Source organism: Zophobas morio, unplaced genomic scaffold, assembly GCF_036711695.1.
Source record: "Zophobas morio isolate AGI-343-1 ecotype UQ-CSIRO unplaced genomic scaffold, CSIRO_AGI_Zmor_V1 ptg000022l, whole genome shotgun sequence".
Classification (NCBI taxonomy): Eukaryota; Metazoa; Arthropoda; class Insecta; order Coleoptera; family Tenebrionidae; genus Zophobas; species Zophobas morio.
Window position 1 is genome coordinate 2,699,447 of NW_026972127.1, and position 13,497 is coordinate 2,712,943.

A 13,497-nucleotide genomic window follows, 5' to 3' on the forward strand; every position below is an offset into this window, starting at 1 on the left:
TTTCATATTTCGAAAAATATCGCACCAGGAGCTGTCAAGGTTTTTCAAAATCTTTAATTACTGAAACAAAAAGGGCCCTTAAGATCCTTTGCTACTGACTAGTAACCTCCAAGTTTCTTTAAAATTTTGTCAAAAAACATCAGGGTTCCAGATTTTTTTTCAAATTTCTTCAAAAATAGAACACTAGGGCCCCTCAAAATTCTTTCATATGCTTTAAAATAAGACACTAGGAACCTCTAAATTTTTTCGAAAACAAAACACCAGAAGGTTCTTTCAAAAATGTTTGCAATTTTTAAAAATATAAAATAGCAAATCCCCCCAAGATTTTTTTATTTTTCAAATTCAGGAGCTCCGAGGATTTTTAAGATTCTTTCAAATTTTTTATCATTGAACCAGAAAGGGCCCCCGAGATTCTTTACAAATTTTTTGAAAAGCAAACCAGGATTCCCAAGATTTTTTCAAATTCCTTTAAAATGGTATACTAGGGGCCCTCAAAATTCTTCCACATGCTTTAAACAGCGACTAGGAGCCCAAAATTTTTTCAAATTCTTTAAAGATTAAAACAGCAAATGCCCCCGACACTTTTTCATATCTCAAAAAAGATACCAAGAGCTCCAAATGTTATCGCTGCCGCCACGTGGCCGCCACTGGACCGGCCCCCGTGATGCTGGCGCCGCTGGCGTGGACCGGCGCAGAGAGAAGAGGAACAGCTGAGCGGAACGACGTAAAAAATATATGGCGTACCAGTGGTGCCTTGTATAACTTTTGTAATTCGGACACTTTTCTTTGAAATATATTATAGGGCAGCGGTGGGATAGCCCTTGTGCTTTTCTGTGAGAGTTCGGGAGTGATGTGAATGCGATGGATCGTGATAGTTACTCCAGTAGCTCGAGCTCCAGATCGAGTTCAGCGGATGGGAACTACAAGCGCAGACAGAAGCGTACTCGATCACCTTCCAAAGCGTCCCGCACCTGGTACGAGCCGGGGCAGCGACCATAAGTCATGTTAGAAGCGTTGGTGGAAAAGTTGATTAAGCACCAAACAAAGGCGAAAGACAAACACCATCGTGGAATTAGGGTTGCTATAAAACCGGAAAGTATATCCGAGTTCACGCCTGGAAATCCAAATTTGAGTTCAGCGAAATGGATCGCAAAAATCGAACAGTTGGCAAAAATTAATAACTGGGATGAGCCAACCATGATATTTTTAATGCAGAGTCGTCTAAGTGGATTAGCTCGACGCTGGTATGATAATTTATCAACATATCGACTGAGTTGGAAAGAGTGGAAGAAATTGCTCGTAAAATCCTTCCCTGAACACAGAGATTTCGCCACTACGTTACGTGCCCTCGTAAATCGGATGAAGTTGCCTACAGAATCATGGGAAAGATATTACTTTGACAAGGTAGAACTTACAAATGCTTGCGATATTAATGGACATAGAGCCGTGTCGTGTATTATTGATGGTATTGAAGATCCAAGCGTCCAAGCAGGGGCCAGAGCAGGTAGATATACGAGCCCAGACCGGCTCTACGCTGAATATATCTCTGTTCTAAAACCTGAAAAGTCCGTCTCGAGCACGACTGTAGCGAAAACTGCGTTTACAACTGCACATCGCCGTCCTTTGAGCGAAAGGGAGCGATCGAATGAGCCGCCTTCAAAAAAAGCGAAACCACCGGCCAGAAGACCCCCAAAATGCTATAACTGTAGGGATGAGGGTCACTTTGCCGATAAGTGTCCGAAACCCAAAGTGGAATGTGCCAGTTGTAAGCGGTTGGGCCACCTTACAAAAGATTGCCGCAGGCAGTCCATCAAGAATCAAGTTGTCCTTGAGAAAGACTTGGCACCCGTCAACAGTAGTTATTTTTTTGACTGCTGGGTTAATGAAACGCCCTCCCAGGCATATGTTGATTCGGGGTGCGGCGCTGTTCTGATCCGGGAAGATACCGCCAACATGCTGAACATGGAACGCAGTCCCTGCACGAAATATGTAATAGGTTACGGCGGAGTAGCCACGAAAACTCTCGGAAAACTGACCATCCGACTCAAGATAGATGGTGCAGAGGCTGAAGTTGAGAGCCTGATAGTACCCAATACTGCTCAAGAAATTCCTGTGCTGGTGGGCCAAACTTTCTTAAATCAAGATGAGATCATGATGATTGTTTCTGGACAGACCGTACGAGTTACCCAAAGAGGAAGTGACTTGTGCGAAACTCTCGATGTTCCTCCCAGGAAAATTCCTTTATGGGCAAAGGAATCAATCGTGTTAGAACCGAGAACAACGGCTCTCGTCGCCGTGACTTCTCGAGGTGCCTGTGCCGACGACGTATACGTAAGAGGTGGCTTACGACCGCTGCCTGATGGAGAACACGTCGTACACGAATGTATTACGAAGGGGGGAGGATGGCTACGTCGCCATCACGAATCTTTCGTACCGGCATATCGAGGTAAGTCCCAAAACAATCTTAGTTAGGTCTGTAGTTTGTTTTGAGGAAAAGTCGTCTCCGGTGTCAAAAGTAACAACTGCATTGCCGTTAGCGACACAATCCGTTGATGTAGTCGATGTTTTCGATTTCCATAATCTGATATACAATCAACATCTCACGCCAACGCAGGTCCGTGATTTAGTTAGTTTAATAAACGAATTTAGCGATTGTTTTGCGTCAACCACTAAACATCTAGGCAAAACCGACGTGTTGAAGATGTCGATACATCTTCAGGATGACAATCCTGTGGTCTATCGGCCATATCGTCTCTCTCACTATGAACGCCAAGTTGTGAGAGACATCGTAAAAGATCTACTCGAAAATGAGATCATCCAAGAATCGGATTCGCCTTACTCGAGCCCTATAGTCCTCGTGAAGAAGAAAAACGGTGAGCAGCGTATGTGCGTCGACTACAGAGCCTTAAACGCCAAAACAGTAAAGGACAGGTTCCCTCTTCCACACGTTGACGAATTCGTAGAAAAATTGAAAGGATGTAGGTACTTTACAAGTCTGGACCTGGCCAGCGGATACCACCAATTGCAAATAGAAGCTTCTTCTGTTCCTAAAACGGCTTTTGTCACTCCAGACGGTCACTACGAATTCCTCAGAGTTCCACTTGGATTGTGTAACGCACCAGCTGTGTTCCAAAGAACTATAAACAAGGTTTTGGGGAATTTGCGTTACGGGAAGGCGCTAGCTTATATGGACGACATATTGCTGCCGACAGAAGACATCGAAAGTGGCATGGCTAATCTAAGACTGGTCTTACAGTCACTTCGCACTGCTGGACTTACTTTACGCCCGGCCAAGTGCCAGTTTTTTATGGAAAAAGTTGAATACTTAGGACATGAGATTAGTGGCCAAGGCATACGACCAGGGAAAGCAAAGACAGTCGCAGTCGAGAATTTCCCAACGCCGACTGATGTACGCGGTGTCAGACAGTTTCTTGGCTTGGCTAGTTATTTCAGAAAGTATGTTAGAGATTTCGCTAAAATCGCTAAACCGCTAACAATCCTAACAAAAAAGGACACTGTTTTCACATGGGGTGACGAACAACGGATAGCTTTTGACGCCCTCAAAAAGTCATTAACATCACGACCTCTATTGGCGATTTACGACCCGCAATTGACGACGGAGGTTCACACTGACGCATCCAAATGGGGAATAGGTGGCATTCTATTACAAAGGCAAAGGGACGGTACTGTTCGACCAGTACTATATTATTCCAGACAGACTACGAAGGAAGAACAACGATACCACTCATACGAGTTAGAGACAATGGCAGTGGTGTATACATTGAAAGCATTTAGAATATATTTGATTGGTCTGAAATTTAAGGTTGTGACGGATTGTAGCGCGATTCGCGCCACTCTATCGAAGCGTGATTTGGTCCCTAGAATTGGAAGATGGTGGCTAAGCATCCAAGATTATACGTTTGACGTCGAATATCGTCCGGGACACAAAATGTCACACGCTGATGCTTTGAGCAGAAACCCTGTCGGTTTAGAAGTAACGATTGCAGGTGCCGTAAACATCAACGAAGATGATTGGGTTCTAACCGCTCAGATGTTGGACGATAGGTGCAAGTACCTTATCGAGACTCTGCAACGGAAGCCAGAGGATAAGGAAGAACGAGATATACATGCAAACTATCGTCTTATCAACAATAGACTGTATAAGATTACAAACAACGGGAATAAGTGGGTTGTGCCTAAGACGGCAAGACGAAACGTCGTCTCGCATTTCCATGACGAGAATGGCCACTTGGCAGATATGAAGACGATATCGGCCATATCGGCATCATACTGGTTTCCTGGAATGCGTAGATACGTCAAGAAGTATATATCGAGTTGCCTACCGTGCTTGTACAACAAAGACATGGGTGGGAAAAAGCCAGGCTACATGCACCCTATCGAGAAAATTGCGGTGCCCTTTGACACACTTCACGTTGATCATCTGGGCCCTTTTGTCAAGTCGAAACGAAAGAATGCATATTTAATAGTGCTTGTAGATGCTTTTACAAAGTTCGTGTTCATGAAGGCAGTCCCATCAACTAAGGCACGACTCGTGGTTAACTTCTTGAATAGCATGATAGACAATTTTGGTGTTCCTAGAAGAATCATCTCAGATAGAGGTAGCTGTTTTACTAGTAAGCAGTTCACGGAATACTGCAAGACTCTAAACATAAAGCATGTTTTGAACGCAACGGCAACCCCGAGAGCAAATGGTCAGGTTGAACGTTACAACCGCACGATATTAGCCTCACTGGCGTCATCTATGGAAGATGAACAAAGATGGGACGAAGCCGTCTCGGCAGTGCGATGGGGACTGAATTCTACGGCGAATTCGTCTACGGGAAAATCGCCGTACGAGTTGCTGTTCGGATGCGTGCCAAGAAGCACTGGTACTGCATTTCTGGCCAACGAAGTGGCAATTGAACCAGAGAATGCAGGAGACGTCCAAGCAATGAGAGCGAACGCAAAAGCTCGTATAGACGCCCATCAAAGCAAACGCAAAGCTTCCTTCGATGCACATCGACGTGCGGGGCGAACGTATAAGAAAGGTGAACAGGTTCTAGTGCGAACGATTGCTGCTAGTAACCAGGGCCAAAGCAAGAAGCTTCTGCCAAAGTATAGTGGGCCCTTTGTCATTACAGAAGTCCTGACACATGATCGCTATGTAGTCGAGGACATGACAGGTTCTTCTCGATCGCAGAGAAGCTACAGAGGAGTCGTTTCCCTCGATAAGCTAAAGCCCTACAACGTGAGAGTTAGTTCAGAATCCGACGGAGAATCTGAGACTAGCCATGAGGGTTCTTCGTCATAAGGTCAGCTAGTGGAATTCTAAGATCACTACGTTGCTGTCTTAGTATCCCCTAGCAACAGGTTATGTTATTATAAGTCTAGAATAAGTTATATAGGGTTACTAACTCGGGAATAGTTGAGGCGAGATTTAGCCTAATTTGTTTGTTAACTGGTCCCTCTTCTTTTAGGGCAACTCGCTCCACGGGGACGCGGAGGCTGGTAGCGTAGCCGACTGTTATCGCTGCCGCCACGTGGCCGCCACTGGACCGGCCCCCGTGATGCTGGCGCCGCTGGCGTGGACCGGCGCAGAGAGAAGAGGAACAGCTGAGCGGAACGACGTAAAAAATATATGGCGTACCAGTGGTGCCTTGTATAACTTTTGTAATTCGGACACTTTTCTTTGAAATATATTATACAAAGATTTTTAAGATTCTTTCAAATTCCTTAATCACTGAAACAGAAAATGCCTTCGACATTCTTTACGAAGTAACTCCCAAAATTTTTTCAAATTCCTTCAAAAACAGGGCAATCGAGGCGCCTAAAAACTCTTTCACATGCTTAAAAAACACTAGAAGTTTCTAAGATTTTAGAAAACAAAATATTAGGAGCCCCAAAATATTTTCAAATTCTTTAAAAATTAAAACAGCAGAGGCTCCCAAGATTCTTTCAAAAACGAACATCAGAGGCTTCAATGATTTTTTGAATTTTTAAAAATATAATGCCCTCCAATTTTTTTCATATTTCGAAAAAAGGGTACGAGGAGCTCTCAAGGTTTTTCAAAATCTGTAATTATTGAAACAAAAATGGCCCCTGAGATTTTTTGATCCTGACTAGTAACCCTCAAGACTCTTTCAAATTTTATCAAAAAACAAGACATCAGGATTCCCAAGATTTTTTCAAATTTCTTCAAAAATGGGACACCAGAAACCCTCAAAAACTTTTCGTATGCTTTAAAATAAGACACTAGGAGCCCCTAAGAGTTTTTTGAAAAAAAAAAACATCCAGAGCTCGCAAAATATGTATTTTCAAATTCGTTAAAAATTAAAACATCAAATTTCCCCAAGATTTTGTCATATTTCGAAAAAACTACACTAGGAACTTCCAAGGTTCTTGAAATTCTTTCAAATAAAACAGAAGGGCCCCCAAGATGCTTTCAAACTATTCCAAAATCAATTGAAAGATTATTTTGATTTTTAAACATAAAACTGAAAATACTCCAGGATTCTTTCAATTTCTTTTTCAAAAACAGAACACTAGGGTCTCCAAAATGTTTTCAAATTGCTGAAACAATAAGACATTAAGGTTCGAAATTTTTCTACATGCTGTAAAAAAAGACACCAACATCACCTAAAATTTTTTCAAAAACAAAACATTAGCTATTAAGATTTTTTCATATGTAAAAAGAAAAACACAAAGGGTTCCAGAAATTCGTTCAAATTTTGTGAAAATTAAAATAGCAGATTCCCTAAATTTCTTGAATATTTCTAAAAAGTATATTAGGAGTTTCCAAGATACTGTTACGTGGAGCCCTCAAAATATTTTCAAATTCTTTAGAAACTAAAACAACAGAAACTTCCAAGATTTATAAATTGTATAAACAATAAGACACCAACATCCTGTAATTTTTTTTCAAAAGGGTTCCTGAGAATCGTTCAAATTTTGTGAAAATTAAAATAGCAGACCCCTAAATTTCTCTATTATTATTAAAAAGTATAACTATTAGGAGCTTCCAAGATACTTTCAAATTCTTGAAGAAAAACAGCAGGGTTCCAAGATTTTTCAAAAAAGAACATCAAAAGTTTTTTGAATTTTTAAAAATATGAAACAGCAAATGCCCCTAAAAGTTTTTCATATTTCGAAAAAAACGTACTAGGAGCTCTCAAGATTTTTCAAAATCTTTAATTACTAAAGCAAAAAGCCGCCCTGAGATTTTTTGATACCTACTAGTAACGCGAAATTTTTTCAAATTTTATCAAAAAACGAACATCAGTGTTCCCAAAAAATGTTTTCAAATTTCTTTAAAAATAGGATACCAGGGCCTCTCAAAATTTTTTTCGTATGCTTTAAAAAAAGATATTAGAAGCTTGTAAAATTTTTCGAAAACGAACCATCAGCGACCCGCCAAAATATTTTCAAATTCCGTAAAAATTAAAAACGACATCAAAGGCCTCAAAGATATTTTTAAATTTTTTAAAATACATATAAAACAGCAAACTCCCCCAAGATTTTTTTATATTTCGAAAAAAGAACACTAGAACTCCACAAAATTCTTGCAATTCTTCCAAATAAAACAGAAGCACCCCCGAGATTTTTTCAAACTATTCTAGTAACAATTAAAAAAATATGTTTTCAAATTGTATACACAATAAGACACCAAGATTCAAAATTTGTCTACATTCTATCAAAAAAGACACCAACATCCTGTAATTTTTTTTTTTTTCAAAAAAAAAGGGTTCCAGGGATTTGTTCAAATTTTGTGAAAATTAAAATAGCAGACCCCTAAATTTCTCTATTATTATTAAAAAGTATAACTATTAGGAGCTTCCAAGATATGTACTTTCAAATTCTTGAAAAAACAGCAGGGTTCCAAGATTTTTCAAAAACGAGCATCAAAAGCTTTTTTGAATTTTTAAAAATATAAAACAGCAAATGCCCCTAAAAGTCTTTCATATTTCGAAAAAAACGTACCAGGAGCTCTCAAGATTTTTCAAAATCTTTAATTACTAAAGCAAAAAGGGGCCCTGAGATTTTTTGATACCTACTAGTAACGTGCGAAATTTTTTCAAATTTTATCAAAAAACGAACATCAGTGTTCCCAAAAAATGTTTTCAAATTTCTTTAAAAATCGGATACCAGGGGCCCTCAAAATTTTTTTCATATGCTTTAAAAAAATAGAAGCCTGTAAAATTTTTCGAAAACGAACCATCAGTGATCCCAAAAAATTTTTTCAAAATTCTTTAAAAATAGGATACTAGGGCCTCTCAAAATTTTTTTCGTATGCTTTAAAAAAAGATATTAGAAGCCTGTGAAATTTATCGAAAACGAACCATCAGGGACCCGTCAAAATATTTTCAAATTCCGTAAAAATTAAAAACGACATCAGAGGCCTCAAAGATTTTTTTAAATTTTTTTAAATACATATAAAACAGCAAACTCCCCCAAAATTTTTTTATATTTCGAAAAAAGAACACTAGAACTCCACAAAATTCTTGCAATTCTTCCAAATAAAACAGAAGCACCCCCGAGATTTTTTCAAACTATTCTAGTAACAATTAAAAAAATATGTTTTCAAATTGTATAAACAATAAGACACCAAGGTTCAACATTTTTCTACATTCTATAAAAAAAGACACCAACATCCTGTAATTTTTTTTTCAAAAAAAAAAACAAGGGTTCCAGCGATTCGTTCAAATTTTGTGAAAATTAAAATAGCAGACCCCTAAATTTCTCTATTATTATTAAAAAGTATAACTATTAGGAGCTTCCAAGATATGTACTTTCAAATTCTTGAAAAAACAGCAGGGTTCCAAGATTTTTCAAAAACGAGCATCAAAAGCTTTTTTGAATTTTTAAAAATATAAAACAGCAAATGCCCCTAAAAGTTTTTCATATTTCGAAAAAAACGTACCAGGAGCTCTCAAGATTTTTCAAAATCTTTAATTACTAAAGCAAAAAGGGGCCCTGAGATTTTTTGATACCTACTAGTAACGTGCGAAATTTTTTCAAATTTTATCAAAAAACGAACATCAGTGTTCCCAAAAAATGTTTTCAAATTTCTTTAAAAATCGGATACCAGGGGCCCTCAAAATTTTTTTCATATGCTTTAAAAAAATAGAAGCCTGTAAAATTTTTCGAAAACGAACCATCAGTGATCCCAAAAAATTTTTTCAAAATTCTTTAAAAATAGGATACCAGGGCCTCTCAAAATTTTTTTCGTATGCTTTAAAAAAAGATATTAGAAGCCTGTGAAATTTATCGAAAACGAACCATCAGGGACCCGTCAAAATATTTTCAAATTCCGTAAAAATTAAAAACGACATCAGAGGCCTCAAAGATTTTTTTAAATTTTTTTAAATACATATAAAACAGCAAACTCCCCCAAGATTTTTTTATATTTCGAAAAAAGAACACTAGAACTCCACAAGATTCTTGAAATTCTTCCAAATAAAACAGAAACACCCCCGAGATTCTTTCAAACTATTCCAATAACAATTAAAAAATTATGTTTTCAAATTGTATAAACAATAAGACACCAAGGTTCAACATTTTTCTACATTCTATAAAAAAAGACACCAACATCCTGTAATTTTTTTTTCAAAAAAAAACAAGGGTTCCAGCGATTCGTTCAAATTTTGTGAAAATTAAAGTAGCAGACCCCTAAATTTCTCTATTATTATTAAAAAGTATAACTATTAGGAGCTTCCAAGATACTTTCAAATTCTTGAAAAAACAGCAGGGTTCCAAGATTTTTCAAAAACGAACATCAAAAGCTTTTTTGAATTTTGAAAAATATAAAACAGCAAATGCCCCTAAAAGTTTTTCATATTTCGAAAAAAACGTACCAGGAGCTCTCAAGATTTTTCAAAATCTTTAATTACTAAAGCAAAAAGGGGCCCTGAGATTTTTTGGTACCTACTAGTAACCTGCAAGATTTTTTCAAATTTCTTTAAAAATAGGATACCAGGGGCCCTCAATTTTTTTTTCATATGCTTTAAAAAAAATAGAAGCCTGTAAAATTTTTCGAAAACGAACCATCAGGGACCCGCCAAAATATTTTCTTTAAAAATTAAAAACGACGTCAGAGGCCTCAAAGATTTTTTTTTAATTTTTAAAAATACAAAACAGCATATTTCGAAAAAACTACACTAGAAGCTAAAACAGAAGGACCCCGGAGATTCTTTCAAACTGTTCCAAAAACGATAAAAAAATTATTATTTGGTTCTTATTTTTTGCCAAAACGGCTCTGATCTCAGGATTTTAATTTTCTTAATCAAAATCATTTTTCTCAAAATTTTGAATGTTTACTATATTGTGTTGGTGTTGACCCTAACTTTAAATATTCTGAATTTATAACATTTATTAAGTTGGTATTTATTTTTGAAAGTCTCTGCTGAATTCTGGATATTTCCGGTAAAATTTTAATCACACATAATTTACGGTTACATTACCTGTTCTAGCTAGAGTGTCATGTTTGTCATGATGAGATTCGTCTTTAATTAAGAACCAATGAAATTAAGCACGCATTTTATTGGCTGAGAGACGAAGAGTGGATTTTATATTGACAAACAATGGTAAAATAGACTAAAAGGTACAATTAATCCCACCTACCTGCGTTTGCATTTCATTGGCTTATTGTACTTATTGGGTGATGAAAATTCAATTCTATTGTAAGTGGTCGAATCTAATTAAAAAAAGTTCAAAGTATGTGAAAATTAAAATAGCAGGACCGCTAAATTTCTCTTCCAAGATACTTTCAAATTCTTGAAAAAAAAAGGAGGGTTCCAAGTTTTTTTTTAATTCTCTGAAAAATAAGGCACCAGGGGTCCTCAAAAGTTTTCTACATGTTAAAGAAAAGTAGGTGCCCCAAGATTCTTTCAAAAACGAAATTTAATAATAATATAAAACACTCATGTTGTAGCGGATATGCAACACACTATACGCACCTGCATACTAATCCCATACCACTAACCTACTAAAATAATAATTTTGTGTAAAAAAAGAATAAATCCATATATTTCGGTTTCGCAGCCAATTTTACGCAACCGGCAAATTTAATTCAATTAACCTAACACATTTAGTAGAAAGCTATAAATAATTATTCTCATCTAATATTCCATTTAATTTGCGTAATATACACGACATTATTCTCCGCATTTAGCACTCACCTTAATAACATAACATTACCTTACTATAATTACCGATTATTTTAAAACCACTTTCTCATAAATTCAATTCCCCATTTGCATTCACACAACAGCAACTTTTACAATAAACACGCATAACTCAACTTAATCAAATTGTATACAACAACACGCAAAAACAGTTCATTATTTTAATAAGCATCCGAAACGAGTTTCTGGGTGTCAAAGGGAACGTATCTGGGTGGTACTTGATCCTTCAACTCGCCAATTACCATACAAGCGCTATTATTTATGCAAATCTAGCAAACCAGAAGAGCCCGAAACCGTCCTTAAACAAATTAACACGTCCTGGTTAGATCCTCGCACTGCCGATTTCTGGTAGGCTCATGAATTGAAGGTTGACTACTAGACGCATTCTGGAGAAGAAGAATTCGAATACCTGCCGGATTAATACGTGTTACCTTTCCTTTAGCCTGTGCGGCTTAAGCTAGGAAGTACGACCTTCTTCGTTACATTTTGTTTACTTGAGGTATTTGACTGACGTAGGTCTTAGTTGTATCTATTTATCTTCGTACCAGTAATTTCAACATCTCCGAACTAGGTGTGTTGTGTTGGAAGTGATGAATGAAAACTTGTGCCGTTTTTGTTTACGGAATGCCTGCCGAGATGAGTGCGTTTAGTGGCGTTGTTTGAGGACTTTTTCGAAAAAGTGGACGGAGGGACGTACAAGGTCTGTGTTTGTTTGTTTATTACAGCAGCGGCTAGAATGACGTTCACTGTATGATGATGATGATAATAATAATAGTAAGCGAATTGAGTCATTGTGTTAAAGTACCACAGGTGTAATGGCCCATATGTAGGGTAATAACTCCAAATCCGGGTACTTAAATCCTGCATAACGGCTACATGAGTACGGCTGTAGTAACCATCATAATTTAATTTTTATGTGGTGATTGCTAAGAAGGCCTACTTTATCGTAACTGTTGTTTGTCTTGAGGAAAAATGCATTCCTCAACGTGCGACTCACTAAATAAATAAGTGGTAGACTGCCTTTTTGAGCTAACGAGCGTCTTTAAATATTTTCGCTGTATATAGTTCGGCTAAGCTTACGGTGTGATTATGGCCCGAAGTGGTTATTAACTTTCACAATCTTACTATTTGTTAACTACAAAGGGCTGTTGTTATGAGGTTACAGAACCGTAGAGTGGATAGAAGTGGCGAAAATTACTGCAATATGCGGTAGTAACAGTGCCCATTAAAGTGAATATTCTTGCTCCGATTCCAGGGTCGGATTAGGTCGCCCATCTAACTGAACGTTGTATCTTTTTGAAATTTACGTAACTAATTATTATTATTCAGTTTTTCAATTTTACGATTTTAGAATGTTTTCATTTTTGGATTTTAAAACTTATTCGATTTTTCAATTTCTCGATATTTAATTTTTCCATTTTTGATCTTTCAGTAATAGTTTTTCAACTTTTATATATTTTTTTCAAACAAAATTTTTTCAGTTTTTCATTTTAAAATTTCAGGAGTTTTTAATTTTTAACTATTCAATTTTTTGATTCATTAATTTTCCAACTCTTGCAATTTTTGAGTTCGTTTTTTATATTCGTTCAATTTCTCAGTTTTTGATTTTTCGATTTCTCATTTCTTCAGTTTCTTCAATTTTTTAATTTTCAATTTTTATTTTCCGATTTTTCAGTTTCTCGATCTTCCATTTTTCCTTTTTTTCAATTTGAAAATTTTGCAATTTATGGAGTTTTCAATTTTTGATTTTTAAAATATTTCGATTTTTTTATTGTTTATTAGATCTACCGATTTAGAAATTTTTCAATTTTTCAGTTTTTCAAATTTTCGATTTTAATTATATTTTTTTTCAGTTACTCGATTTTTCGAATTTTCAGTTCTTCAATTTGCTGATGTTTTAATTATTTCATTTTTCAATTTTATTGATTTTTCAGTGTTCTGATTTTATCATTTTTGCTCTTTTCAATGTGAAATTTTTTAGTTTTTGAATTTTTCAATTTTTCGATTTGGGATTTTTCAATTTTTCGTTTTAAAATTCTCAAGTCTTCAATTTTTAACTTTTCAATTTTTTTATTCTTTAATTTTCCAGCTCTTGCAACTTTTGAGTTTGGTTTTTATTTTCTTTATTTCTACAATTTTTCGTTTTTCCGATTCGTCAATTTCTCAATTTTTAATTTTTCGATTTCTCCGCATTTCATCTTTTCGATTTCTTAAAGTTTTGGATTTTGTTTTTCCAATTTTTTATTATTCAATTTCTTTTTCTCGATTTTTAAATTTCTCGATCATCCATTTTCCCAATTTTTCAATTTTTTCAATT

The 13,497-nt window shown here is 36.3% G+C and overlaps 2 protein-coding genes across 2 annotated transcripts in view; both read left to right on the plus strand.

Moving 5' to 3' along the window:
- Nucleotides 1-626: 626 nt before the first annotated feature.
- LOC135133694 (uncharacterized) lies at nt 627-5,712 on the plus strand. The gene is made up of 2 exons (XM_064062170.1): nt 627-2,446; nt 5,478-5,712. Exons 1-2 carry the CDS (start codon nt 1,003-1,005, stop codon nt 5,510-5,512), a joined length of 1,479 nt encoding a protein of 492 aa, XP_063918240.1. The 5' UTR covers nt 627-1,002; the 3' UTR covers nt 5,513-5,712.
- A 6,026-nt stretch (nt 5,713-11,738) lies between these two features.
- Nucleotides 11,739-13,497, plus strand: part of LOC135133604 (uncharacterized) — a 151,653-nt gene continuing 149,894 nt past the window's right edge. The window contains exon 1 of the mRNA XM_064062057.1: nt 11,739-11,880. The gene's annotated coding sequence lies outside the window, so the exon portion shown is untranslated. The remainder of the gene's footprint in view (nt 11,881-13,497) is intronic.